Source organism: Chelonoidis abingdonii, chromosome 8 (genome assembly GCF_003597395.2).
Source record: "Chelonoidis abingdonii isolate Lonesome George chromosome 8, CheloAbing_2.0, whole genome shotgun sequence".
NCBI lineage: Eukaryota > Metazoa > Chordata > Testudines > Testudinidae > Chelonoidis > Chelonoidis abingdonii.
The window spans coordinates 56,306,127-56,333,531 of record NC_133776.1 but is presented as its reverse complement, the minus strand read 5'-3'; the positions used below and the strand labels follow the sequence as shown (position 1 = coordinate 56,333,531).

General features: G+C 43.8%; 2 protein-coding genes across 4 annotated transcripts in view; both read right to left on the bottom strand.

Annotated features, from left to right (window-relative positions):
• The window catches only part of RNF168 (ring finger protein 168), a 31,841-nt gene extending 16,211 nt beyond the window's left edge, over positions 1-15,630 (bottom strand). Inside the window, exons 1-2 of one of the 3 annotated variants that reach the window (XM_075068633.1) lie at positions 12,747-15,630; positions 4,555-4,638 (exon numbers count right to left, since the gene is read on the bottom strand). The gene's annotated coding sequence lies outside the window, so the exon portion shown is untranslated. Of the gene's footprint in view, positions 1-4,554; positions 4,639-12,666 lie in introns of all 3 variants that reach the window. The other 2 variants (XM_032806050.2, XM_032806057.2) reach the window with 2 other exon arrangements.
• A 52-nt stretch (positions 15,631-15,682) lies between these two features.
• Positions 15,683-25,729, bottom strand: SMCO1 (single-pass membrane protein with coiled-coil domains 1). Its single transcript, XM_032806077.2, has 3 exons — positions 25,293-25,729; positions 20,101-20,250; positions 15,683-16,736 (listed from the first exon to the last, which is right to left on the bottom strand). The coding sequence occupies exons 1-3, from the start codon at positions 25,346-25,348 to the stop codon at positions 16,313-16,315; spliced, it is 630 nt and encodes a 209-aa protein (XP_032661968.1). The 5' UTR covers positions 25,349-25,729; the 3' UTR covers positions 15,683-16,312.
• Between the last annotated feature and the right edge of the window lie 1,676 nt (positions 25,730-27,405).

The window sequence follows — 27,405 nt, the reverse complement described above, 5'->3', positions numbered from 1 at the left end:
CAGGGCTGCTCCCAAGGAAGGTCAGACGCACCTCTGGGATTCTCCCCAGCTGCAGGAAACTCCACAGCTCCAGCTGTTACACCCTCCTCCCTGCTCCAGAGGCTCTTTGCTGCTTTTACACATACACAGTATAACTTTTAAACAATGTAATATTGTACACAGCAATGATGATTGTGAAGCTTGGTTGAGGTGATCAAGTCAGAGGGTGGGATATTTCCCAGGGAATATCTTACTAGTAAATGATGAACTAGCACGTGGCTGAGCCTTCAAGGGTTAACACACTTGTTAATGTAGCCTCACACCCTACAAGGCAGCACGAATGGAGGGAGGGGAGACAGCACGGCAGAGAGAGACAGAGACACACAGACCTTGTGTGAGAGAGAGATACGCATTGCCCCTTTAAGTATGCTGACCCCCACTCTAAGTACACTACCTTTTTAAGCAGATAAGGAAGTTGAGACAGCAACTGCAGCCAGCAAGCTCCCTTGGTCCTGAGCCCAGTCATGTCCCTCCCCTGTTCTGTGAAGATAGAGTAAAGGAGCAGGGGGCAGAAGACTGATGGGGGGGACACCCTGATATTAGCACCCCTCTCCGCTCCCTCCTCCGCACAGCAAGCAGGAAGCTCTTGGGGGCAGCGGGCAGGCAGGAGCAGCACACAGCAGCGGGGGGAGGGACAGCTGAACTGCCTGGCAATTGATAGTCTGCTGGGTGGCTGCTGCACAGGGAACTTAGGGGAATGGGGCTGCCAGTCCACCCTGGTTCCAAGCCCCCAGCACCTAGTTCCAAAGGGCTGCTCTTCTTGCAAGCAGTGGACAAAGCTGGTGGCTGCCAAACAACGTTCTAAGGGACAAAGAGTCCTGTGGCACCTTATAGACTAACAGAAGTATTGGAGCATAAGCTCACCCACGAAAGCTTATGCTCCAATGCTTCTGTTAGTCTATGAGGTGCCACAGGACTCTGTAGCTTTTTACAAATCCAGACTAACATGGCTACCTCTCTGATACTTAATGTTAAGTAAAGCCTTTCCAGTTTACCTGAAACACATTTTTCAAAGTACGTTTTACAAGTACATAATCAAAATTAAGCTAATATTGCTCATGGCACCTTCAACATTTGAGTATTTGCTAACAGAATATTTCTTTTTGAATCTGTATCCTCACATTATAATTGTGTACACAGTTGGCAAAAGTATCACAATTGTTGCTTTGTGTTCACAAACTTGTGTCTTCCATTAGTCAAGGTTTCAAAGCATTGCATCCACATGTCCTTTAAAAGTTGCTACTAGTGCAGTAACTCCTCACTTAACGTTGTAGGTATGTTCCTGAAAAATGCGACTTTAAAGCAAAACGATGTTAAGTGAATCCAATTTCCCCATAAGAATTAATATAAATGGGGGGGTTAGGTTCCAAGGAAATTTTCTTCACCAGACAAAAGACTACATATAAATACATACATATTGTGACAAAGTTCCTCTACCTTGGTGGGTCCTGCGCTTATTAGTGGATTTGCTCGCCTCAGAGATTCACCGTGTTGGTCAGGAAACAGCCCAGAGACCTTCCACTCTGGTAGAAGTCACAGTCTAGGTTAATTTCTCCTGTGTCTGATCAGAAGTTGGGAGGTTTGTGGGGAACCTGGGCCTGACCTCTACTCCGGGTTCCAGCCCAGGGCCCTGTGGACTGCAGCTGTCTAGGATGCCTCCTGGTACAGCTACAACTCCTTGGGCTACTTCCCCATGGCCTCCTCCCAACACCTTCTTTATCCTCACCACAAGACCTTTCTCCTGGTGTCTGATAATGATTGTACTCCTCAGTCTTCCAGCAATATGTATTCTCACTCTCAGCTCCCACTGCCTCTTGCTCCCAGCTCCTCGCATGCACACTATAAACTGAGGTGATGTCCTTTTTAACTCAGGTGCCCTGATTAGCCAGCCTGTCCTAACTGATTCTAGCAGTTTCTTCTTAATTGGCTCCAGGTGTCCTAATTAGCCTGCCTGTGTTAGTTGGTTCCAGCTTGTTCTGGAACTGCCCGTTACCTTACCCAGGAAAAAGGGATCTACTTAATCTGGGACTAATATATCTGCCTGCTAACACTTTCCTGTAGTTGTGCTCCACACTCTTCACTACCTCACCCTTGCATCCTACCCCATTACAAAGTGGTGGGACCTCCTGCCACCTCTCGAGGGTGAGAGGCCCCGGTGGGCCAGCTTACTCTGCCCTGGTCCTGAGGCCCGCCGGGGATGACAGTTGGCGGCTCCTTCACGGGGCTGTGAGCACGGGCGTGTACTTGGCGCGGTTTGCCCCTGTCCCCAACACCTGCCCCTTTTGCAGCATGACGGAAACCCTGGTGCACGTTTATTTAGAGTGCGCCACGTTGCAGCCCCTGTTCCGGTTCCTCTCGGATCTCTTATTGCGTTTTTGGTTGCACTTTTCCCCTCACCTGTTTATCTAGGCACTCCCCATCCGTGACCCCACAAAGTCGCAGGATCTCCTTATCAATCTCCTCTTGGCCCTGGCCAAACTAGCCATCTACAAAACCAGGGAAAGGAGGTTGGCCGACGGGATTTCCTGCGACTGTAGGGCCTATTTCTGCTCATCCGTCCATTCACGCATCCGGGCAGAGTTCCTCTGGGAGGAGTCCACTGGCTCCCTTGAAGCCTTTGAGGAGCAGTGGGCGTTGTCTGGAGTTCTCTGCTCGGTGTCCCCATCAGGTTCCCTTCATTTAGCCCTATGACCTCACTCCCGATCCTGTTTTTTTCATTGGTTGTCCCCCATAATTAGTTGGTATCACAGACCTGTGGATCCTCCCCTTAGGCTGGGGGGAGGTCCTTTAGCAGTGGGCAGGCTTCGCCCACGCACTTCCTGGATGCCAATAGGAACACTCTCCTGTAGCCATCTGGCCTGACCCTGTCACTCACTCACCACTCTAAGTTTTAAACAAACAATTGATGATTGTGAAGCTTGGTTGAGGTGGAGGAGTCAGAGGGTGGAATATTTCCCAGGGAATGCCTTAGTGCTGAATGATGAACTAGCACTCGGCTGAGCCCTCAAAGGTTAATACGTTGTTAATGTAGCCTCACACTCTATAAGGCAGCACAAATGGTGGAAGGGGAGACAGCATAGCAGACAGAGACAGAGAGACACACCTTGTGTACGTGAGAGAGATGTGCATTGCCCCTTTAAGTATGCTGACCTCACTCTAAGTACATTGCCTTTTTAAATAGGTCATAGAATCATAGACTTTAAGGTCAGAAGGGACCATTATGATCATCTAGTCTGACCTCCCGCACAATGCAGGCCACAGAATCTCACCCACTCACTCCTGTATCAAACCTGTGTCTGAGCCACTGAAGTACTCAAATCATGGTTTAAAGACTTCAGGGTACAGAGAACCTTCCAGCAAGTGACCCATGCCCTGCGCTGCAGAGGAAGGCAAACAAACCCCGGGGCTTCTGCCAATCTGCCCTGGAGGAAAATTCCTTCCCGACCCCAAATATGGCGATCAGCTTAACTCTGAGCATGTGGGCAAGACTCACCAGCCAGACACCCAGGAAAGAATTCTCTGTAGTAACTCAGATCCCACCCCATCTAACATCCCATCACAAGCCACTGGGCATATTTACCGCTAGTAGTCAAAGACAAATTAATTGACAAAATTAGACTATCCATTACACCATCGCGCCTTCATAAACTTATCAAGGTTAGTCTTGAAGCCAGATATGTCTTTTGCCATCACTATTCCCCTTGGAAGGCTGTTCCAGAACTTCACTCCTCTTGACAGTTAGAAAACTTCATCTAATTTCAAGTCTAAACTTCCTGATGGTCAGTTTCTATCTATTTGTTCTTGTGTCCACATTGGTACTGAGCTTAGCAAACTGAGACAGCAGCTGCTGCTGCTAGCAAGCTCCCTCTGTCTTGAGCCCTATCATGTCCCCCCTGCCTCATTCTCCCCCCAACTCTATGGAGATGGGGTAAGCGGAGGGTAGGAGCAGGGGGGCATTCTGACATTAGCACTCTTCTTCCCCCCTGCACAGCAAGCAGGAGGCTCCCTGGAGCAGCTCCAAGGCAGGGGGCAGGAGCAGCACATGGCAGTGGGGGGAGGGACAGCTGAACTGCCAGCAATTGATAGCCTGCTGGGTGACTACTGCACAGAGAACTTAGGGGAGTGGGGAGCTGATGTCCACATTGTTCCAAGCCCCCACCAGCCAGCTGCGACAGGCTGCTCTTTCTGCAAGCGGTGGACAAAGCAGGCCGCTGCCAAACAATGTTATAAGGGAGCACTACACAACTTTAAACAAGCATGTTCTCTAACTGATCAGCAACGTAACAACGAAACAATGTTAGCCTGGACAACTTTAAGTGAGGAGTTACTGTACAGGACCTCACTTTTATTATCACCTAAAGTTAACCTTCAGTATTGTTCTGTGGATCAACAATGGTTCTTGCTCAAAAGGATAGTTTACTTGCATTCATCTGGTTGACTACCTAGGGCTAAAAAGCTGAAATGAAGTAATCAAAACTGAAAAGCCTGAAAAAGGTGAAATGATATGCTGCATACCTTTTGTTGTCCAATATGATTTGTGATACTTTTATGGACCATCCCATACCTTCCTCACCGCATTTTCTGTTTGCTGTAGTAGTACTGTGGAACATAATACACATTTCATAGGCCCTTATTTAAAAAACCAAAAAAAAAACAAAACATATAGATCACTGATACTCAGATTAAGGCTCAGGAGCACAAGCAGCTCTCCTTCCCCTCTTTGCAGCACATGATATCAAAGCACCATGTGATTTAATTATTAACCAATCAGGATGCACTTTTACTATGTTATTAACCAACTGCAGTTGATAAAATAATAATACTTAGTCATTTAGTTGTGAGAAAATATATCTATATATTAAAAATAGTAAATGAAACAATGAATTCACACTACGGTGGCTCTTTTTGGGTAATGCTGATTGCTAATTTGGCTCCTGAACCATGGAGGTCAGAGTATCACTGATACAGATCAGAGCAGAACAAGTGACAATATATAATAATGAATAAGTGTTTTGTAAATGCTCCAAGTTACAAAAGCTTAAGTTTAAGAAACCTCTCCCAACGATCATCTCAGAACTACAGGGAACATTTATACAGGTAATAGTTAATCCATTCATCTTGGATCCAGGACACTCTGGCAACTAAAGAGGAGCACATACAGACTGTTGGAATATCCAGTACAATAACCAAGCTTTGGACATTCTAGGATGCATGCTATGAAATGCAGCACTCACTTTCAGAAAACATTATTTCAAAGACATGGAATGGACAATGATGGAAGAGACTACCAATCACCTGACCAGGATGGTGATAGTGACTGCAAAATGCTCAGGGAGATTAGAGAGGCTATAAAAATAAAAAACTCAACATTAATAGGGGATTTTAACTGTCCCCATATTGACTGGGTACATGTCACCTCAGGAGGGGATACAGATATAAAGTTTCTTGACATCTAAAATGACACCTTTCTTGGAGCAGTCCTGGAACCCACAAGATGAGAGGCAATTCTTGATTTAGTCCTAAGGGGAGCACAAGATCTGAACAGCTTGGCTAAAAGTGCCACCAGGGTTATAAAAAACAAAAACAAAACAAAACAAACAAAAAAAAACAAAAACCAGTGAGAGGCAAAAAGGCATCCTTTAAAAAGTGGAAGTTAAATCCTCTTGAGGAAAATAGAAAGGAGCATAAACTGTGGCAAGTGAAGTGTAAAAATAATTAGGAAGGCCCAAAAGAATTTGAAGACCAGCCAGTCAAAGATTCAAAAAGTAAGAGCAAAAAAATATGTTAGTATATCAGAAGCAGAAAGCCTGCTAAATAATCAGTGGGGCTACTGGACGATCAAGATGCTACAGGAGCACTCACGTAAGATAAGGCCATTGCAGAGAAACTAAATGAAATCTTTGCATTGATCTTCATGGCTGAGGATGGTGAGGGAGATTTCCAAACCTAAGCCATTCTTTTTAGGTGACAGATCTGAGGAACTGTCCCAGATTGAGGTGTCATTAATGGAGGTTTTGGAACAAACTGTTTAATTTAACAGTAATAAAGTCACCAAGACCAGATGGTATTCACTCAAGAATTCTGAAGGAACTCAAATACAAAATTGCAGAAGTAACAACTGTGATATGTAACCTATCATTTAAATGAGCTTTTGTATCAGATGACTGGAGGATAGCTGATGTGACACCAATTTTTTAAAAAGGCTCTAGAGGTGATCCCAGCAATTACAGGCCAGTAAGCTAACTTTAGTCCCAGGTAAATTGGCTGACACTATATTAAAGAACAGAATTCTCAGATTTCAGAGTAGCAGCCGTGTTAGTGTGTATCCGCAAAAAGAACAGGAGTACTTGTTGCACCTTAGAGACTAACAAATTTATGTGAGCATAAGCTTTCGTGGGCTACAGCCCACTTTGTCAAATACATAGATGAACATAATTTGTTTGGGAAGAGTCAACATGTTTTTTGTAAAGAGAACTCATGCCTCACCAATCTATTTGAATTCTTTGAGGGGGTCAACAAGCATGTGGACAAAGGTGATGCAGTGGATATAGAGTACTTAGATTTTCAGAAAGCCTTTGACAAGGTCCCTCAGCAAAGGCTCTTAAGCAAAGTAAGCTGTCATGGCATAAGTGGGAAAGTCCTTTCATGGATCAGTAACTGGTTAAAAAATAGGAAACAAAGGGTAGGAATAAATAGTCAGTTTTCAGAATGGAGAAAGGCAAATAGTGATGTCCCACAGAGGTCTGTACTGTGGCCAATACTGTTCAACATATTCATAAATGATCTAGGAAAAGGGGAAAACAGTGAGGTGGCAAAATTTGCTGATGATACAAGATTACTCAAGATACTTAAGCCCAAAGCAAACTGTGAAGAGCTACAAAAGGCTCTCTCAAAACTGGGCGACTTGGCAACAAAATGGCAGATGAAAGTCAATTAAATTCAATGTTGATAAAGGCAAAGTAATGCACACTGAAAACATAATCCCAACTATACATATAAAATGATGGGGTCTAAATTAGCTATTACCATTCAAGAAACTGATATGTATCAAAAACAGACAGTCTCCCACAGTATTCTTGCCAGCAAGTTAAGAAAGTATGAATTGGATGAATGGACTATAAGGTGGATAGAAAGCTGGCTAAATCATCAGGCTCAAAGGGAGTGATCAACAGCTCGATGTCTAATTAGCAGCTGGTATCAAGTGGAGTGCTCCAGGCATCAGCATCTTCATTAATGATCCGGATGATGGGATGAATTGCACCCTCAGCAAGTTTGCAGATGACACTAAGCTGGGGGGAGAGGTGGATAGGGTTCAGAATAACTAGACAAATTGGAAGATTGGGCCAAAAGAAATCTGATGAGGATAAGTGTAGAGTCCTGCACTTAGAATGGAAGAATCCCATGAACTGCTACAGTCTGGAGACCAACTGGCTAAGCAGCAGCTCTGCAGAAAAAACAGTGTGCCCCTGTTGCCAGGAAGGCTAATAGTATGTTGGGCTGCATTAGTAAAAGTGTTGCCAGCAGATCGAGGGAAGTGATTATTCCCCTCTATTTGGCACTGGTGAGGCTACATAGAATCAATCACAGAATATCAGGGCTGGAAAGGACCTCAGGAGGTCATCTAGTCCAACCCCCTATTCAAAACAGGAACAATCTCCAAATAAATCATCTGGATTACTGCATCCAGTTTTGGACCCCCCGCTATAGAAAGGATGTGGTCAAATTGGAGAGAGTCCAGAGGAGGGCAAGAAAAATGATTAGTGGGCTGGGCCACAGGACTTACAAGGAGAGGCTGAGGGAAATGGGGTGATTTAATCTGCAGAAGAGAAGAGTGAGGGGGATTTGATAGCAGCCTTCAACTACTGGAAGTGGGGTTCCAAAGAGGATGGAACTAGGCTGTTCTTAATGGTGACATCACAGAACAAGGCACAATAGTCTCAAATTGCAGTAGGGGAGGTCTAGGTTGGATATTAGGAACAACTATTTCACTAGGAGGTGGTGAAGCACTGGAATGGGTTACCTAGGGAGGTGGTGCTATCTCCATCTTTAGAGGTTTTTAAGGCCTGGCTTGACAAAGCCCTGACTGGGATGATTTAGTTGGGGTTGATCCTGCTTTGAGCAGGGGGTTGGACTAGATAACCTCCTAAGGTCTCTTCCAACCCTAATCTTCTATGATCTTGGAATCATTGTGAGTAGTTCTCTGAAAACATCCACTCTATGTGCAGCAGCAGTCAAGAAAGCTAACAGAGTTGAGAATCATTAGGAAAGGGATAGATAATAAGACAGAAAATATCACATTGCCTCCATATAAATCCATGGCACACCCGTATTTTGAATATTGCATGTAGATCTGGTCGCCCCATCTCAAAACAGATTTGGAATTGGAAAAGGTTCAGAAAAGGGTAACAAAAATTATTAGGGATATGGAATGGCTTCCATATGAGTAGAGATTAATAAGACTGGGACTTTTCAGCTTGGAAAAGAAACTAAGAGTGATATAATAGAGGTTTATAAAATCATGACTGGTGTGGAGAGAGTAAATAAGGAATTGTTATTTACTCCTCATAACACAAGAACTAGGCATCAACAAATGAAATCAATGGGCAGCAGGTGTAAACAAACGAAGGAAGTGTTTCTTCACAAAACAGTCAACCTGTGGAACTCTTTGCCGAAGGATGTTGTGAAGGCTAAGACTATTACAGGGTTAAAAAAAGCTAGATAAATTCATGGAGAACAGGTGCATCAATGGCAATAAGCCAAGATGGGCAGGGATGCAAACCATGCTCTGAAGTGTCCCTAACCTGTTTGCCACAAGCTGGGAATGGGCGACAGGGGATGGATCACTTGATGATTACATGTTCTGTTCATTTCATCTGAAGCACCTGGCATTGGCCAATGTTGGAAGACAGGATACTGGGCTAGACGGACCATTTGTCTGATCCAATATGGCCGTCCCTACATTCTTAAGTGTAGAAGATAATCTGCCAGATCTGCTGGGCCTCTTTTCATTCTATGATATTCAAGGAGAATATAAGATATATAAGAACCTGAAGCATCCTTACACTACCATTAGAATAGCATTGGAAAGCGCCTAGAACAGTGGTCCTCAAACTTTTGCACTGGTGACCCCTTTCACACAGCAAGCCTCTGAGTGTGACCCCCTTCACACAGCAAGCCTCTGAGTGTGACTCCTTTTATAAATTAAAAACACTTTTTTATATTGAACATTATTATAAATGCTGGAGGCAAAGCGGGGTATGGTGGTGGAGGCTGACAGTTCGCGACCCCCTGAGGGGTCACAACCCCCGTTTGAGAACTCCTGGCTTAGAAAGTCCATAGGTCTTTCTGCGGTACTCTCAGATATTTCACTTTTGTATACACCGACAGAAGCAATGTATTGTGAGCCTCAAAGCTTCACATGATAGTAAATGTGAATTGTTACAATTGACTTAAGCCTCTTCAAGCTGGAGAAAGAAGCTTATACCAGTGAGCAAGGACACTGTCTCCTATCATTTGATTCTCTCTTTGTTAAAAGAAACAGATTTTGTATATTTTTTTGTAACAAACAGGGCTGCATCCAAGTTACCTGGCTCCATCATCAATTCCTCCTCCTATCTGTAACAACCTGCAAGACCCCAAATCTTTGACTAACTGCTCAAGTCAAAAGGACTAACAGAATGCTCAAAAAATGATGAGAAGAAAGGAAAAAAGGTAGGAAGGTTGTGCAAAACCTTTCCTGATATGATGCCAGTGCACTTGGCACTGCACAAAGAATGCAACCCTGGCTCCATAAATTATAATCTAAATCAGACAAATAAGTCAGCTTTGGCACTGATTAAAAATCCAAAAGTAGAATAACCAATGGAAGGCTTCAAAGAAGACATTTTAAGGAAGAATCAGAAAACAAAGGGAAGTAGCTTGGCACATAAGGAGAGAGGAAGAGTCTTCTGAGTAAATGGAAGCTTAAAAGAGAGAGAATACAAGGAAAAGAAAGTTGCTGTGCTGGGACTTGAAGAAAATAAGCTTGAACTTGATGTAGAATGTAAGAAAAGGACAGCGAACAGGGAAGTGACACAATCAGAGCAATGAAAGAAGTGTAATTTTCACAGCAGCATTTTATACAGACTGGAGGTGAACAAGGTGAAGTCTGGTGAGGAGTCTGTAGCAGATAATGCAAGGGATAACCAACAAACAGACAAGGTCTCTAACAGCGGGTGTTAAAGGATTTTAGAGATGCTTTAAAGCTTAGCTTTAAGGATACAGTTCCAAATATTGTGGGCACTGTTCATTTTTTTTTTTTAACAGGATAAATAACTTTTATTTGATCTTTTAAGTGCAACCTGTATTTTATGTTCACGCTTCAATAGTTGAGCAGATTTATTGGTAACTATTCAACTGATTCATTTACAGAAGACAGGCTTTAAGAGGAGTCCATGCACATGTTGCCATTACAGTGACTAAACTATTCAGTGCCAAGACACCGGAATAAATGGACTCTCTTTTCATGACTATTTAAATGGGCAAAGCAGGATAAACACATTAGATTTAAAAGACTTTCTAGTTTTGGATTTATAAGGATTTTTCTGTAAAAAGCATAGATGTGTATCCAGTATGATGTTCAGATTTATAGGTGTAAGGCACAGAGTGCTGTGGTGTAAGGGCCCCTGAGGGCTGCACTGGCATCTCACCAGCAGCCAGGGGTTTGCTCCCCATTCGCATTTTTCAGATGCAAGCACTTGCCTGTATTTTTGACCACGTGAGTAAGAATGGGGTTTCAGCAGTTACCCCTCCCCCCCACTACTCCTCTTGGCCCCCCTCCCATGCAGGGCCTCCTTCCCCCAACCTGTCCCTCACCTCCCAGTGAAGTAGGGTTGCCACCTTTCTAACTGCACACATTTGAACACCCTTGTCCTGCCCCTGTGCCCCACCCTTCTCCGAGGCCCTGCCCCCAACTCATTCCATCTCCTCCTCCCTCCCCCACTCATTTTCACTGAGCTGGGGCAGGGGATTGGGGTGTGGGAGGGGGCGAGGGCTCTGGTTGGGGGTGCAGGCTCCAGGCTAGGGCCAGAAATGAGGGGTTCAGAGTGCAGGAGGGGGCTCTGGGCTGGGGCAGGGTGGTGGGACCAGGGTTGCGAGGTTTGGGGTTCAGAAGGGGGCTCCACGCCAGGGACAAGGGCTGGGGCAAAGGTGCAGAAGGGGGCACAGGCTCAAGGAGGGAATTTGGGTGTGAGAGGGGGCTCTGGGCTGAAGTGCGGGAGGGGGTGTGGGATGCAGGTTCCAGGAGGGATTCTGGGTGTGGGAGAGGGCTCAGGGCTGGGGTGTGGGAGGGGATTCAGGATATGGGCATGGGAGGAGGTTCAGGGGTGGGGCATGGGAGGAGGCTCAGGCTCTAGGGCAGGGCAGGGCGTTAGCATATAGGCTGTGGGCTCTCGAAGGGAGTTTGGGTGCATGAGGGGGCTCAGGGCTGGGGCAGGGGTTTGGGATGCAGTAGGGGGTTCAAGGTGCAGGCTCTGGGCAGGCAGCACTTACCTTAAGAGGCTCCCTGGAAGCAGCAACATGTTCCTTGGCTCCTGGGCGTAAGGGCAGCCAGGGAGCTCTGCGTGGTGCGCGCTGCCGCCACCTGCAGGCAGCACTCCTGCAGCTCCCATTGGCCATGGTTCCCAGCCAATGGGAGCTGTAAAGCCAGCGCTCAGGCCACGGCTGTCCCTCCACCTAGGAACCAACTGGATATGTTGCCACTTCTGGGAGCTGCGCGGAGCCAGGCCGGGACCCTGCCAGCCAGGCCCATTCCTACCAATTATGGTGCCCTACACAGTCCAAGCACTTAATTCTCCCCCACCACTACCCTAGGGTCTGGCCTACACTCAAGACTTGCAGGGCTAGAGAGGCAGGAGCTGTGGGGGGCCACTCTGGGGGACTCCACAAACTTAGAATGACCCAGGGATTAGCAGGGGGCCTAGCATGGGCAGCAGGAAACAGAACAATCTGGCCACAGCCTGTTCTGCTCCCCCCCACCCCAGCCGTGTCACTTGGGAGAGGGGGGAAGGACAACCCCCCACACTCACTGGCAGCAAGAAATGGAGCAACATATCTGGGAGCTGGTGGAGTGGAGAGCAGGGGCTGGGTTGCTCTACTTTCTGCCGCTACTGGTGAGTATGGGTTGATGGGGAAAGAGGTGGAATGGGGGCAGGCCAGGGGCAGAACGGGGTGTGTGTGACTAAGAGGCAGGGTGGAGGGAGTTGTTCTGGGCCCCACACCTCCCTAGGGACAGCCTTGTCCCTTGCACTGGGTGCAGCCCAGGAGGGTAGGGGGCAGCAGGGGGATAGGGCTGACTGCTGGAACTTCTGCTGCCACATACGCAGCACGCAGCTACCTAGGGCACCATGAAATTTGGGGCAATTTGGTGCCCTAGACAACTGCGTATTCTGCATATACCGAGAGATGGCCCTGCTGCGAGCCCTGCACCAATGCGACTTTTAATGGCCGAGTCAGCAGTACTGACCAGAACCACCAGCGTCTCTTCTCAGCTGGGCTTTCTGGTCAAAAACCAGACCCCTGGCAACCCCCTGGGACCCCCAGTGCCGGGGCCCAGGGATCCCCCCGTCCCCAGTGCAGGGGCCCAGAGACCTGTTACTCCCAGGAAGCAACATAAGCTGGGTCTGAAGCCTCCACTACCCGCCGCCTCAGCGCTACAGCCCGATACTCACCGCCCGCCTGAGCCCGCACCCGCGCTCACTCCTAACGCTTTCTCGGGGTCAGCCAACCGACGTCATCACGTCAGGCGCGCGCGTCCCGCGCTTCCAGGTCCCGGCGCCACCCGTCTTCCTCTGGCGCGCCGGAGGGCGGGAGCCGCGGCCTTGTTTCCAGAAGTGCCTCCCCGCTGGGACTCCGCGGCCCCTCCCCGCTCGGGAGAGGGGAAGGAAGGAGAGGCCAGGCCAGGCCTACCGAGGGGAAGGGCCAGGCCGGGCCCTATGCTTCCTGGCTTCGGACGCTCAGTCCCGTTATGGAGCTTGGCGCGGCCGGCCGTGCTGTCCTCTCGGCGACCAGCAGAGACCTGTCATTTCAGGCGAGGCGGGCCCAGGAAAGGGAACGCGGGGCTGACCCCCGGCCGCCGTGCCTGCTGTTGGGAGAGACCAGGGCTGCGCTGGGAGCTACCTGCTGGGGAGGCACGTTCAAACACGGCTGCTCATTGGCGGGGATTCCCCTTCCTACACCCAGTCTGGGCCCTTAGCCTGCTCTGACACTGCTGGCCGGGGGGAGCGGGGGCCAGGCTATAGCTTGATTTTAGTCAGGCTTTTGGCGCAATCTCACATGACATAATTAACTGACCGGGAAAACGGTGGACTAGGTGAAATTACTATAAAATGGGTGTATAACTGCTTGAAAGACCCTAATCGAAGTTCAGTCATCACTGGTATGTTAACCTCATTAACTCTAACTACAAGGAAACTCTTAAATGCACCCTCCTCCCCCATCAACAGCCACTTAAAGTATCATCTTTAGCTGGAATTAGAAACTTTTTAACATTTGAGGTACTAGGGTATTATGATAATAATGCAAATTTTTAGACCCCCATGTGGAAAAACCCTGGCAGATTAAATTATTTTTCTGGTAATTGGCAAATCTTTAGAAAACCTGGCCAGGACTGTCAAATACTGGCCAGATGGTAACCCTACCTGTAGGGGTCAGGCCAGGATCCAATACTATTCAATATTTTCCTTAATGACTTGGATAGTGAAGTGGAGAGTATGCTAATGAAGTCTGCAGTTGAGACAAAGCTGAGGGGTTGCAATCACTTTGGAGGATGCTCTTAGAATTCAAAATGAACTTGCCAAATAGGTAATTGATCTGAACTGGGACCAGTGCTATTCAACATATTAACTAATGATCTGTAAAAAGAGGAGAACAGGGCCATGGTCATGTTTTCAAATGACACACGTTTTCAAGAATTTTAAGTCCAAAGCTTACTGTAAAGAGTTACATGGGGAACTAACAAAACTGAGTGACTGGGCAACAGAATGACAATCAAGCTTCAGCAATGACAAGTGCAAATAATCTCAATCTCTCTCTTTATATTAAAGTGATGGCTTCTAAATTAGCTGTTACCACTCCAGAAAGAGATGTTGGTGTTACTATCGATAGCTCTCTGAAAACTTCAGCTGTGTGCAGCAGTGGTCAAAAGGGCTTACAGAATGTTAGGTGCTATTAGGAAAGGAATAGAAAAGAAGACATAATACTATAGCACCAATATTTAAATCCATGGTGCATCCACACCTTGAATACTGTATCTAGTTCTTCTTTCCATATCTCAAAAGAGATATAGTGGAACTGGAAAAGGTTCAGAGAAGGGCAACAAAGATGATCAAAGCTATAGAATGGCTTCTATATCAGTAGAGCCTAAAATGATTAGGGCTGTTAAGACTAGAAAAGAGATGATGAAGGGGACATATGACAGAACTCTATAAAATAATGAACAGTGTGGAAAAAGTGAATAGAGACATGTTACCCTTTCCCACAATACAAAAACCAGGGGGTAGGCAATGAAATTAATAGGCAGCAGGCTTAATACAAACATAAGGAAGTACTTTTTCACATAACACACTGTCAACCTGTAGAACTCGTTGCATGGGATGTTGTGATGGCTAAAAGTATAACTGGATTCAAAAAAGAACTAGATAAGCTCATGAAGGATATGTCCAGCAATTAGCCAAGAGGGTCAGGGATATAACTTCATGCTCAGTGTGACCCTAAACCTCTGAATGCCAGAAGGTGACGACATGGGTGGATCTCTCCAAAATTGCCAGTCAGAGTCAGGATACTGTGCTATATGGACCATTGGTCTGATCCAGTATGGCAGTTCTTATGAAATCAACAAAATGACATTCAGTAAAGACAAGTGTAAAGTACTACCCTAAGGAAGGAAAAATCAAATGCACAACTACAAAATGGAATAATTGGCCAGGGTTAGTGCTGCTGAAGAGGATCTAAGGGTTATAGCAGCAAAGAGTCCTGGGGCCCCTTATAGACTAACAGACATATTGGAGCATGAGCTTTTGTGGGTGAATACCCACTTCCTCAGATGCTTTTACAGATCCAGACTAACACGGCTACCCCTCTGAGGGTTATAGTGGATCATAAATTGAATATGAGTCAAAAGTGTGATGAAGTTGCAAAAAGGACTAATATCAGTCTGGAGTCTATTAACAGGAGTATCATATATGAAACATAGGAGGTAATTGTCCTATTCTAGTCACCACTGGTGAAGCCTCAGCTGGAGTAGTGTATCCAGTTCTGAGTGTTACTTCATAAAAGATAGGGATAAACTGGTGTGAGTCCAGAGGTGAGCCACAAAAATAAGAAGTTTTGAAAACCTGACCTATGAGGAAAGGTTAAAAAAACTCCACAAGTGTAGTCTTGAGAAAAGACTGCGGGGGACCTGGTAAATCTTTAACTACATTAAGTGCTGTTGTAAAGAGGATGGTGATCAATTGTTCTGCATCTTTGCTGAGGGTAGGACAAGAACTAATAGGCTTAATCTGCAGCAAAGGAGATTTTAAATTAGATAGTAGGAAAAACTTTCTAGAATAGTTCAATTCTGGAATAGGCTTTTAAGGGAGATTGTGGAATCCCCATCATTGGAGGGTAAGTACAGGTTGGACAGACACCTGTCAGGGATGATCTAAAGTAGGTTTAGTCCTGCCTCAGGATGGTGGACTGGTCTTGATGACTTCATGAGATCCCTTCCAGTTCTATATTCCTAGAATTCTGTGAAAATACTGATTGTCCGCCGAGCAGTACATACATTAAATGGTAAACCAAGGAGTTTTATTATAAGAAATTAGTGTTTGTTTCATACTACAGTTTACAGCTTTCATAGACATGCAATGAGAATACAAAGTAGAGCAAAGCAGATTTTATGCTGGAAAATGTTGGCATTTGAACTCTTCAGCATTATGCAAGTGTCAAAATATTTTAGCTAAGAGACAGAAGAATCTTTCTGTCCCTCCCAGCAGCCTCTGGCTACACATTTGCATGTACATACTGAGCTTGTATATGATGGTGATGACTGCTGTATTGATTCTGGGAATCTGCCTGGCTTTTCAGACTCATGATACACATTGGTGTGTCATGGTTCAGAGCGTTTGTACATACGGATCTGTGTTTTGTTATACACATGCATGAGTATGTAATTGCATGTTTATATAGGAACCAGTTTACGTTGTAAGCTTGTTTATCCTAAGTGGGTAAGGGAGTTTAAGAAATCTGCCACAGGTTATTTTTGGACATGGGTTGCTATCTTTTTTGGATCCATCTGTGCTCTGCGAGTCTCTACTACCTGGACAGCACACAGCAGGCTCTGTTGAAGGATCTGGTTCTTCACCACCTTGGTTATCATCATGCTAATATCACTGGTGTACTTTTGCCTCTGGTTAGCTGGGTAATACCGTGCTTCAGAGCAATGTATGATGAAAAAGGTGCATAGAGCTGAGACATCTCCTTCTTGCATCCCCAGCATCTCCAGCACTGCTTCCCACACCAGTCTAATTCTCTGGTTCTTGCCTTTGCACCTCATGACAGAGGCTAAGGTGGGGAGGCCTCCCGCCAGATCTGGCAGCTTCGCTCTGACACAAGAATGCAAGCAGCAAAGGATTTCACTGACATAGCTGTAGAAAAGATTTATCTCCACTGAAGTGAACCTGCCACAGAGATGGAAACAGGAATCACTTCTCAGACAAAAATACTTCCCATATACTTCAGTTCATTCCCATTTAGTTAATAAGTGGAGAATTCTGGTGGTCTGTAACCCCAGCAATCCCTGGTAATGCAACCATCACATCACAGTAAACCTTCTACTTAAAAGGCAAACACACAGTTGTCATTTTCGTGTCTGATGGGGTGTTGTCAGATTTCTTATAATGTAGATGAGCTTGAATTTGAATGAAAAAGTGGGTAGTATTTCCATTTCCTTGAAGTCATTGTTAAGGTCAATTTCAGGGATTACTAGTTCATTTTTCCCAGTGTACTTTTTATAGCCTTTTACAGTTTGACTAAGAATCCTATTGCATCTAAGAAAAGAAAGAAAGAAAGCAAGCAAGCTCCTGACCTGAGTTTAATTATTCAGTTGAGTCTAAGAATTAGTTGGTTGAAGGCAGCCTTTTGAAACAGATTCTGCTGCTGCAGCTGAGCTCTGACCAGATCAGTAACCACAATAAATGTCAGGTTTCAAAGTAGCAGCCGTGTTAGTCTGCATTTGCAAAACAAACAGAAGTACTTGTGGCACCTTAGGCCACGTCTATACGACGCGCCATTTCGGCGCGTTAAAATCGAAAGCTCTGGGTTCGATATATCGCGTCTCGTCTAGACAGGGATATATCGAACCCAGAGCGCGCTTACATCGATTCCGGAACTCCACCAAAACAAACGGAGTTCCGGATTCGACTTTGCGAGCCGCGCACATCGATTCGGCGCGGTGAAGACGGGTGAGTAACTCGATTTTAGATATTCGATTTCAGCTACGCTATTCCCGTAGCTGAAATTGCGTATCTAAAATCGAATTTCACGCGTCATGTAGATGGGGCCCTAGAGACTAACATTTATTTCAGCATAAGCTTTCGTGTTCCACTCTATGCATCCGAAGAAGTGAGCTGTAGCCCAGAAAAGCTTATGCTGAAATAAATCTGTTAGTCTCTAAGGTGCCACAAGTACTCCTGTTCTTTTTGCACAATAAATGTGTATACCTTAGATGTTTAGTGTACCTTTTCTAGTGTATACCTTAGACAATTTCCCTCTAGGCTTCCTGGAGGAAAAATACAAAACAGAGTTTAAAAAGAAATAAAAGATTGTTTTGCACTTGTGCAATAACACTGATCTGAACAAGTGTTTTCATAGAATCATAGGACTGGAAGGGACCTCGAGAGGTCATCTAGTCCAGTCCCCTGCACTCATGGCAGGACTAAGTATTCTAGACCATCCCTGACAGGTGTTTGTCTAACCTGTTCTTAAAAATCTCCAATGATGGAGATTCCACAACCTCCTTAGGCAATTTATTCCAGCGTTTAGCCACCCTGAGAGACAGGGAGTTTTTCCTAATGTCTACTCTAAACCTCCCTTGATGCAATTTAAGCCCATTGCTTCTTAACCTCTGAGGATAGGACAAGAACAATTTTTCTCCATTCTCCTTGTAACAACCTTTTATGTACTTGAAAATTCATATCATGTCCCCTCTCAGTCTTCTCTTTTCCAGACTAAACAAACCCATTTTTTTCAATCTTCCCTCATCGGTCATGTTTTCTAGACCTTTAATCATTTTTATTGCTCTTCTTTGGACTTCCTCCAGTTTGTCCACTTCTTTCCTGAAATGTGGCACCCAGAACTGGACAAAGCACTCCAGCTGAGGGGCCATGCAGGGAAGAGGAAGTCCTCCCCCTCCCCAGCCGGCCAGGACTAGCAGCTCCTAGCAGCATGCGGAGATCAGACTCACCTCCACCCGCCAGGAGCCACCTCTGACTACAGGAAGCTCTGTGGCTGCTGCCTTCACAGCCCAGCTTTGCAGAGAGTGCAGAAGTGAAAGTGGTAATTCCGCCACCTCCCTACAACAGCTTTGTGGACCCCACAACCCCACTTTGGGTCAGGATCTTTACCACACTGTGAAATTTCATATGTAATCTGAAATTGTGAAGTTGACCAATTTTAAAACTCTGGCTGTGAAACTGACCCAAAATGGGCTGTGAATTTGGTAGGGTCCTACATATGTTCTATTAAACTTAATACCACAACACCTAGAAGAAAAGAAAAAACATAGTATTTTGGGGACTATTCTGGTTTTGTTTGGGTTTTTAGTTGATGTTCAGCTCCTAGAGTAGTACATACTTTTATTTAGGTTTCTGCAGTATCAGAATCATACACCCAGTTTATTGATGGATAAACTGAGGCGCAGAGAGGTTAAATGACTTGCCAAGGTCACACAACAAACCAATGGCTGTCCAGTGTTCTCACTCAGCTCCAGTTCCTGTTCTAACTAAAGGCACCAACTCAGAGGGAGAAGCTTAAGGGACACTCCTCCTAAAGGGAGAGGAAAGTTCTGAAAAGGATGTAGAAGCTAATATTTTTTGTTGTACTTGATTTTTCTCCACTGGAGCTATCCTGTTTCAACTAAAATCATTAGGTTCAAGTATGTGTTTTATGAAGTGCTATTTCTTTTTGTTGCAATTATTGATATTAATGTGATATGCCTCCATCTAAGCAATTTGCATTCATTTTTGAATGCAAATAATTTATTTAGGCCAAAATTTTCAAAAGTGAGGGGCCCAAATGTGAGCTCTGAAATCCATATTTAGACCCCAATTCTGCAGAGGCTTAAGCATGAGTGTAATTTTACTCAAAAAGTAGTCCCACTGAGTTCAGTGAGACTACTTATGTGCCTATAGTTACACACCTGTAAGTTTTTATAGGATCAGGTCAGAGGTACCTACATAGCCTGTTTTTCAAAGCACTGTGCACTTACAGCTGCCACTGCTTTCCATGGGAACTGTGAGTAGTTCAGGATCTTTAAAAAATAGCCTGTTATTCAGATGTCTAAATATGGTTAGGGGACCCTAACTTCAGGCACCAAAATGTGAAAGATTCGGCCTTATTTGCTAGCAGAACAAATCCAGGGCATTAATAAGATTCTGATTTGTACTGCTTATAGTAGGACACAGTTATCTGAAAGCTTTTGAAAGAGCATTTGGTGTGTCTGGTTTTCTTAGAAATAGTGTGGGGTTTTTAAAGATATAATAATATTTAGTTCATATTTAAAATTTCTTTAGAAGTTTTTTCACTTGGAATGGAATTTGCCTTGCATTTGCTGAGATCAACAAACTGTATTCTCTTGTGGTAAAAGGCAATTCAAAGCCACATCCCTGGATATAGAAGGAAAGTTGTATTCTTTTCACTCAGTGTAACCTAAACCCATTCATCTTCACCTGCACATATAGAATGTTACACAAGTTTCTCAGTTCTCTAGTCTCCCAGCTGATGCGTGGAGGGGAAACTGAGCTGTTTTTTTCTTCTGTCGCTCACCTGTCCTCCAGCAAGGATATCCACATCTCATCCTCGCCCACCAGCTTCTCCAGAGTTTTATCCTGAAACTGCAGCTTCTGTGTCAGTTTCTCCATGGCAGAGTTTAGCTCTTTGAACTCTCTCTCCACGTTCTGCAGCTTGTTTTCCACCCTGTGGAATATAAGAACCAGAATCGTCATTAGAATCAGCATATCTGAACTTCTGCACTGAAAGAGGGCTCCACTTCTGCTACATTATGGCTAACTTCAGATCCAGTTTAAGATTCCTCCATTTTACTTGGAAGTCATTCTGACTCCTTTTGAAGGTGTTTTCCAGTTGAGCTTCAGTTGCTTGATGTAGTCTGGGTACCTTTAGAAGTAGTCATCACATAGTCTTCTTCAAGGTTATCTGAATTAATGTATCAGACACCCTCATTCTTATCATAAGAGATTAAATGTCTACTAATAGTGACCTATCAAGCTCAGTCTAATCTCACTGAGGGTTTCATTTTAGCACCCAAATTGATCCTACGTAACACTTAAATCAGCCCTATATAAAACCTACCACAAAAATATAATAATAGCTAATACTTCAATACTACTATAATTAAAACCAGCCTTTTTCTTGCCTCCCTCAGTACCATGGCTGGTGACTTCCTAGTTCCTACTAACTCTCCCTACATAGGTGCTAGAACTAGGGGTGCTATTACACCCCCTGGCTTAAAATGGTTTCCATCATATACATGGTTTATAAGGTGCGTCTATGGCTGTCAGCACTCCTGTCTCCCTATTGCAATGTTTTCCTTTTATAGGAACTTTTTTCCCAGCATGCTTTTCTAGAGATGGCTCTTTAAATATGACAGACCCAAGTAGCTGCAGCACAAAAAAGGCTATTTTGTAATTGGTAGCTGTATTAGTCTCTCTTCCAGCTAGTAAGTACTTATTAAGTTTTTCCTTCTGATTTCTAAAAAAGTGCTATATTTTCATATTTCCTATGAATAATATAACTAAATGAGATATCTTGATTTTGAAGTTTCTCCATGTGCTCTCTATCAGAAAGTTTATATTATGAGGTGCTATTGTGTTGAACTTATGTCAAAACATGAAGAGGCAGGGAGCATGCTTTATACTCATTCGCTGCTGTTCTATAGATGTAAAGGAGTGGAATATGCTGGTTACCGCCCATTTTGATAGTGTTCCTCAAGAATAATTTAGGGTAATTTAGCTTAACTAAGATCCCAATTAAATTGTTCTCCTGATGGGCAACTTTTGGGTCTTTCTAGGATCTTGAAGCTGTTGAAACACTTTAGACTGAAAGTTTTTTTGCCTAGGTTTCATACAGATAACAAGGGATCCTGCAATTGGCCCAGTATTAATTCATTAGAAGTTCAGTTAACCCTGATTTATTTTTTTTAATGGAATGAACTTCAGGCTATCTTGAAAAACTGTCTATGGCAACTAACAGCTATTGAATTGCAAGACTCTGTTCCACAGCAGTGTGGTCCCAGGGTATTCTTACTTCTGTTTTATTTATTTTGCGATAATGCTGAGGAGCCCAAGTCATGGACCAGGACCCTGTTATGTGAGGCACTGTATAAACACAGAATGAAAAGACCGGACCTGCTCCAAAGAGTTTGAGATCTGTTGCATTTGGTGAGCTCCCTAGACTAAAAGTATAATTCTTTGCCTTACAAATATTACATTTCCTGGTCTATTTTTTCAACTTTGTCTGATGTTTTAGAAATGCCAAAATATCCAGTAGTTTTCAGGTCATAGGATAATCTGTCTCTTTTCACTTTAGATTGTAGGAACAGTGGATACTCAAACCTATTAATAGCTGATTTCCACCTCCTTTTTTTTCCTGTAATATATAATGAGAATTTTTTTGGCAACTAACTTCAAATAACATTTCGCATTAACCATGCTTACATCTCATTTTACTCCTTTGGGAATATTCATAAAAGTGTAAACACTTTCATATAGATGTTTGCCAAAAGGGAATTTTAGGCCAGTAACAAGATTTGTTTAATCACAAAGAAAATTTATTTAGTGAGAAAATGAAATTCATGTTGGGCAGAAATAGAATTAGTTTACAAAGGTCAGTGTAACTCATTTCAGTACCGTGGATCTTTGTCTCCTTCTAGTGGCTGGTTATCACACTTATTTCTTAATGTAATGGTCAGTACATCAGCTCCAGTAGTATAGGCCCATGCTATTAGCAGTGAAGTTTCAAGAGTTCAAACCCTACTATTTATATGAAGGTATCAGAGAACAGGAACAATACTATGATTTAAGTGACTAATCACACAGCTCACAGATTGGATACTCAAAGGAATATATGTCAGCAAACACTTTGTGTCACAGAGTCACCGGGTCAATGCTCTGGAACTACTCCATATAAAGCCAGTCAGGACTCTGGGAGAGCCTCCTCTTTTTGAACATAATGTCTCCAGGGCAAGAAGCGTACAAGCTTCGACCTTCCTGGGTCTGACCTTGGAGCATTCAGCGAGTCTGCCCCGGCGGGGCTCCTGGAGAAGCCAGAGGGCCCTACATCCCAGCTCCGCAATCAGACGTGACTCTCAGCCAGCCAGTAAAACAGGTTTATTAGGTGCCAGGAACACAGCGTAGGACAGAACTTGTTAGAACAGAAATCAGAGACTTTCAGCCAAGTGCATCTTGGGGGGGAAGGAAACCCAGAGCAAGGGCTCTGGTCCTCCCCCTGAATCCCAAGCCAGCCGAGACTGACTCACTTCCAGCTATCTGGCCCCTGCCCTTCCCATTGCTCCTCCTTCAGCATTTGTCTTGCTTCCTGGGCCAAGCGTCACCTGGTTGCATCCCCCTCCTGGGTCTCAGGTTATGAACGGTGGCTATAGCATCAGTGCAGGCAGCTGGAGCAGCCTCCGCAAGTCACACCCCTTTATTCCCACCACCTAGACATTGGTGCAATACATAGGGAAACTGAGGTACACACAGCATTCATGCAAAACAGTAAGACTCACATAGGCTCACATAGAACATAACAAAGGAAAATCCCCACTTCGTCACACTTTGTCAACAGTCTACAGCCTGAAACTTATTTAGGTAACATTTGTTGGAAAACATGAGCAAACAGATTTGTAAGAGTCAGTTTGTGGACAAGTCAGAGATAAAAGGCTGAGTGAATTATGCATTACAGATTGTAATGGCTCATTGATCAAGTTGGGTGAATGAAGATTCATTGTTTCTGTTTTCACAAACTTTCTTCTATATAAATGGTGAAAATGGCCAATAGATTTCATTATTGATGAAAATGGGTCACCACTGATGCAATAATTTCTCTGTTGCCTTTAATATCTAATAATGTTGCTTTCATATTCCTTGGCTTTTCCAGCCATTTTTGTTCTTGGGAGAAACAGCTCCCAGCCTTTAAGCTATTTATAGATGTATTAAACCACCTTCAAGCCAAAATTGAAACATTCACAAGTGTCTGCTCTGAAAATGCCAATTCACACTGCAGTGACCACTTGAAATTATGAAGTTGTTTCACAATGTTATGATACATGGAAATGACCATTCATTAATAAGAGCAAACCACAAGAAAATTTTGCATCTTGAGTCTTTGGGGAATAGATCAGTTCTCACATTGCCCCAATATTCACTTTGCCAATGAAAATGTATTCCCCACTCATCAAAGAATGATGGTAGGTTATCTGACTTTTTAAATAGCTCACATTTCTTTGGGTTCCATTTAAAAAATAAGCATTATTACACTTACACAAACTGATGCACTTACAAATGTAGGCAAACATCAGGATGGCATCCACAGAGCAAACAGGAGAGAAGTCCATTAGTGGCTATTAGAATGGGTAAGGAATGGTGTCCCTAGCCTCTGTTTGTCAGAGAGTGGAGATGGATGTCAGGAGAGAGATCACTTGATCATTACCTGTTAGGTTCACTCCCTCTGGGACACCTGGCATTGGTTACTGTCGGTAGACATGATACTGGGCTGGGTAGACCCAGTATGGCCATTCTTCTGTTCTTAATGTAGGGCAGGATGGTCCTGTGTTTAAGACACAGGGCTGGCACTCAGGAAAACTTGATTTTGTTACCAGATGTGCCACTGAACCTCTGTGATTTTGGGCAAATAAATTAACTTTGTGCCTGTTTTTAATGTAAAATGGGAGTAGTTGTATTTCCTAATTTCACTGGGGTCTTATGTGAATGTATTAATAATAGCAAGGCACTCAGATTATAGACTGATGAATTTCTTTACTTTTTAAAAGTGGTAACCAATGAGGTTACTACTAAATTAATACCACCTCATGTCAATCTTGTTCTGTACAAGCACAAAACAAATCCTGATCCTTTACAAGTTTTTAAAACCTTTCTGCTGCTCTTCCTGTAAATATACAGCACTGCACTTAGAACACATCCAGTAAAAACAGAGCTCACATTCTTATGAAGGTTATTGAACACTATGTAGAAAAAAGAGGCTTTTTAAAAATACGTTATTTAATGCTCATGGCTTTTCTTTCCCTGAGTTTAGATCCTTTCCAGGAAAGCAGACACCTTAATTTTCATTACTTTAAGAGCTAAGCTATTAAATGTTCATATTCCAGGTCATCACTGTCACAAACTCATGTATAACACTGTGTCCCACACACCACCTCCTTATCCTATTTTCATGACATCAACCATACACTTATATCTTTCCTTTGCTTGCTCCTCACTCAAGACCTCAATTCTCCACAGGCTTCTAATCACCTGTCACTTTTACTGTAATGGATAATGTTATTCACAGAACCATGGAACGTCGGAATTTCCATACCAATCAGACCTATAGTCCAGTGTCTTGTCTCCAGTAGTGATTGGTACCATGTTTCAGAAGAAGAGCAAAATTCCCCATAATGAACAGTGGCAGAATACCCCACTCTAAGGAAAAGTTTCTTACCAACCCTTTCTTACCAAAGGCTTGTTCACAAAACAGATGGTTGGTTGTTTTCAGAGATAAAGGAGAAACAAGGAGACTCCCTGTGATCTGAGACCCATCAGCCTCTAAGTTCATGTTTATACCCCCTCTATTTCCCATAAAGAATTAAGAAACAAGTACAGGCTCATCTAACGTACAGACCTGTCACTCCAGTAGTTGTTAGTTTCTTCCCTTGCCCCATCCCAGCACAATGGAGCCTTGCCTTGTTCCTCCTTGTAGTACTAACATACATAGTCCTTTGTGACCTGTTTAATGTCTCATTCAGGGAGTGCAAAGATATGGCCTCTTTGGTCATCCTCATAGGGAACAAGAAGAGAAGAAAGGCAATTTTAATAGGCTTGAATCTTCTCTCGTGGGCAGTCAGCAACAGCACGGACAGGAGATCTGACTTCTGCTAAAGGTCACTTTGCACTGAGGGCTTTTTATAGCCAGTACATCCAAATATAGTTCAGAACACACAAACATATGTCCACAAACATGTTACTTAATGAATTATGAATTTGGTGCAGCTCCTCAAACACAAACACCCCACTTGTCTTTCTTTGTATATGAATTACTCTTATTTAAAGGTGATCTGAAAAGGGGCTTGTGCCCTGTTCAGCTTCTTCCTGATATATTATTTGTATTACTGTAGCATTTGTGGACGAGAACTCCATTGTGCTAGCTGGTGTACAAACGGAACAAAAATACCTGACTTTTATATAGACAAGGTGGGTGAGGTAATGTCTTTTATTGGACCAGCTTCTGTTGGCAAAGAGATAAGCTTGTCTTTTCCCAATAGAAGTTGATCCAATAATAGATATTACCTCACCCACCTTGTCTCTCCAATATCCTGGGACATAGCTACAACACCACTGCAAATTGCTTTTATATAGTGCTTTGCAAATATAGCTCTGTAAGTCCTTTACAAAGGTGGTGTGATCAACATCAGTTACACATGGGGGAACTGAGGCACAGAACAATGTCCCCAAGGTCACCTAGCAGGCCAGTAGCAGTGCCAGGAATAGCACTCAGGTTCCTGGGGTCACAGTCCAGTGCTGTATCCACTAGACCACACTGCCCCAAAGAGCTTACAATCTATGTATCAGACAAGACACAACAAATAGGGAAATACGAGACAGTATAGGTCAGCATAATAGGCGGAATCTCAACATATCAGCAGTCTAACTGCTGTCACATTTTCTGTAGGCTCCATGACAAAAGGGAGTCTGACACAGATTTGGAGGATGAGAGATTTGTAGATGTTTACAGGGAGCTTCTCCCAAGTGTGAGGCATAGCATAGGAGAAAACGAGACAGGTGGACAACAGAGGCTGGCATCATTGGGCAGTGGGGATGGGCGTATAAAGAAGGCCTGAAATGTATTTACAAAACAAAGTGTGGCGTTATATCAAAAATGCACATACTATCTAGCTTGGAAAACTGACAACTGGATATCTAGTGAAATTTGACATCACAAGAATCAAAGGTTTATTACTGCACTAGTTTAACGTGAGTTGATTGCCAATCAACTTGTTAGCTAACATGTTTGTCCATGCTACTCTGGACACTACAAACATTTAAGTGCTAGCAGACTAGCATCACTATATCTGAAAAGAGAAAAAAAAGTGACTTTTTATAATTTTTGATTAATCTCTGGCTTTCCTTTTCATCCTCAAACTGGAGGCTGGGCCCTACCATACCTGAACTGTAGTAGTGCAGAGAGATAGGAGGAGCCAGCATGGGTCTGGGCAAGTAAAGAGCCAGAAATGAACACAAATTGCTAGCCCTAACATTGTGCACCATTTCTTGCTCTTTTTCCTTCTCTCCTACCTGACTTTCATTACAATGTCATTTTCTTTCAGTTTTTCTCCCTTTTATTTAGTTACCTCGTCTCTCCTCATACCACTTTCCTGCTCCCCACCTTATTTCTTGTTCCCCTTATTCCCAGAGCTTCCTGCACTGCCATGAGGGACTTTAACTCTATTTTTTGAAGTGGTGAGACACTTCCTAATTGTTAAAAAGTTAATTCCAGAAGTGTGTTGACTGACTTTTTGCTCAGAATACGAGGATCACAAAGATGAGAGCAGCACAAAGATTGCCACTGCCATAGAGATGATACCCTTATACCGTGAAATGCACATCTGACAATAGGTATTACTTTATTGTCACCATGGAAATGTTTGAGTGCTAAATATTCAAAAGCAGAGGATAAAAAAAGATAAAACATATACAATTGTAAGGAATCTTTTAATCTTTACTAATGGATAAGATGTGACGGGTTCAGTCACAGAGATCCCTTTGAGACTGTCACCTGATGTGCTGAAACTATCTCTGAGCCCATTTTCCCTGCCAGCTTGGGACTCCAGAACCCTGCCTT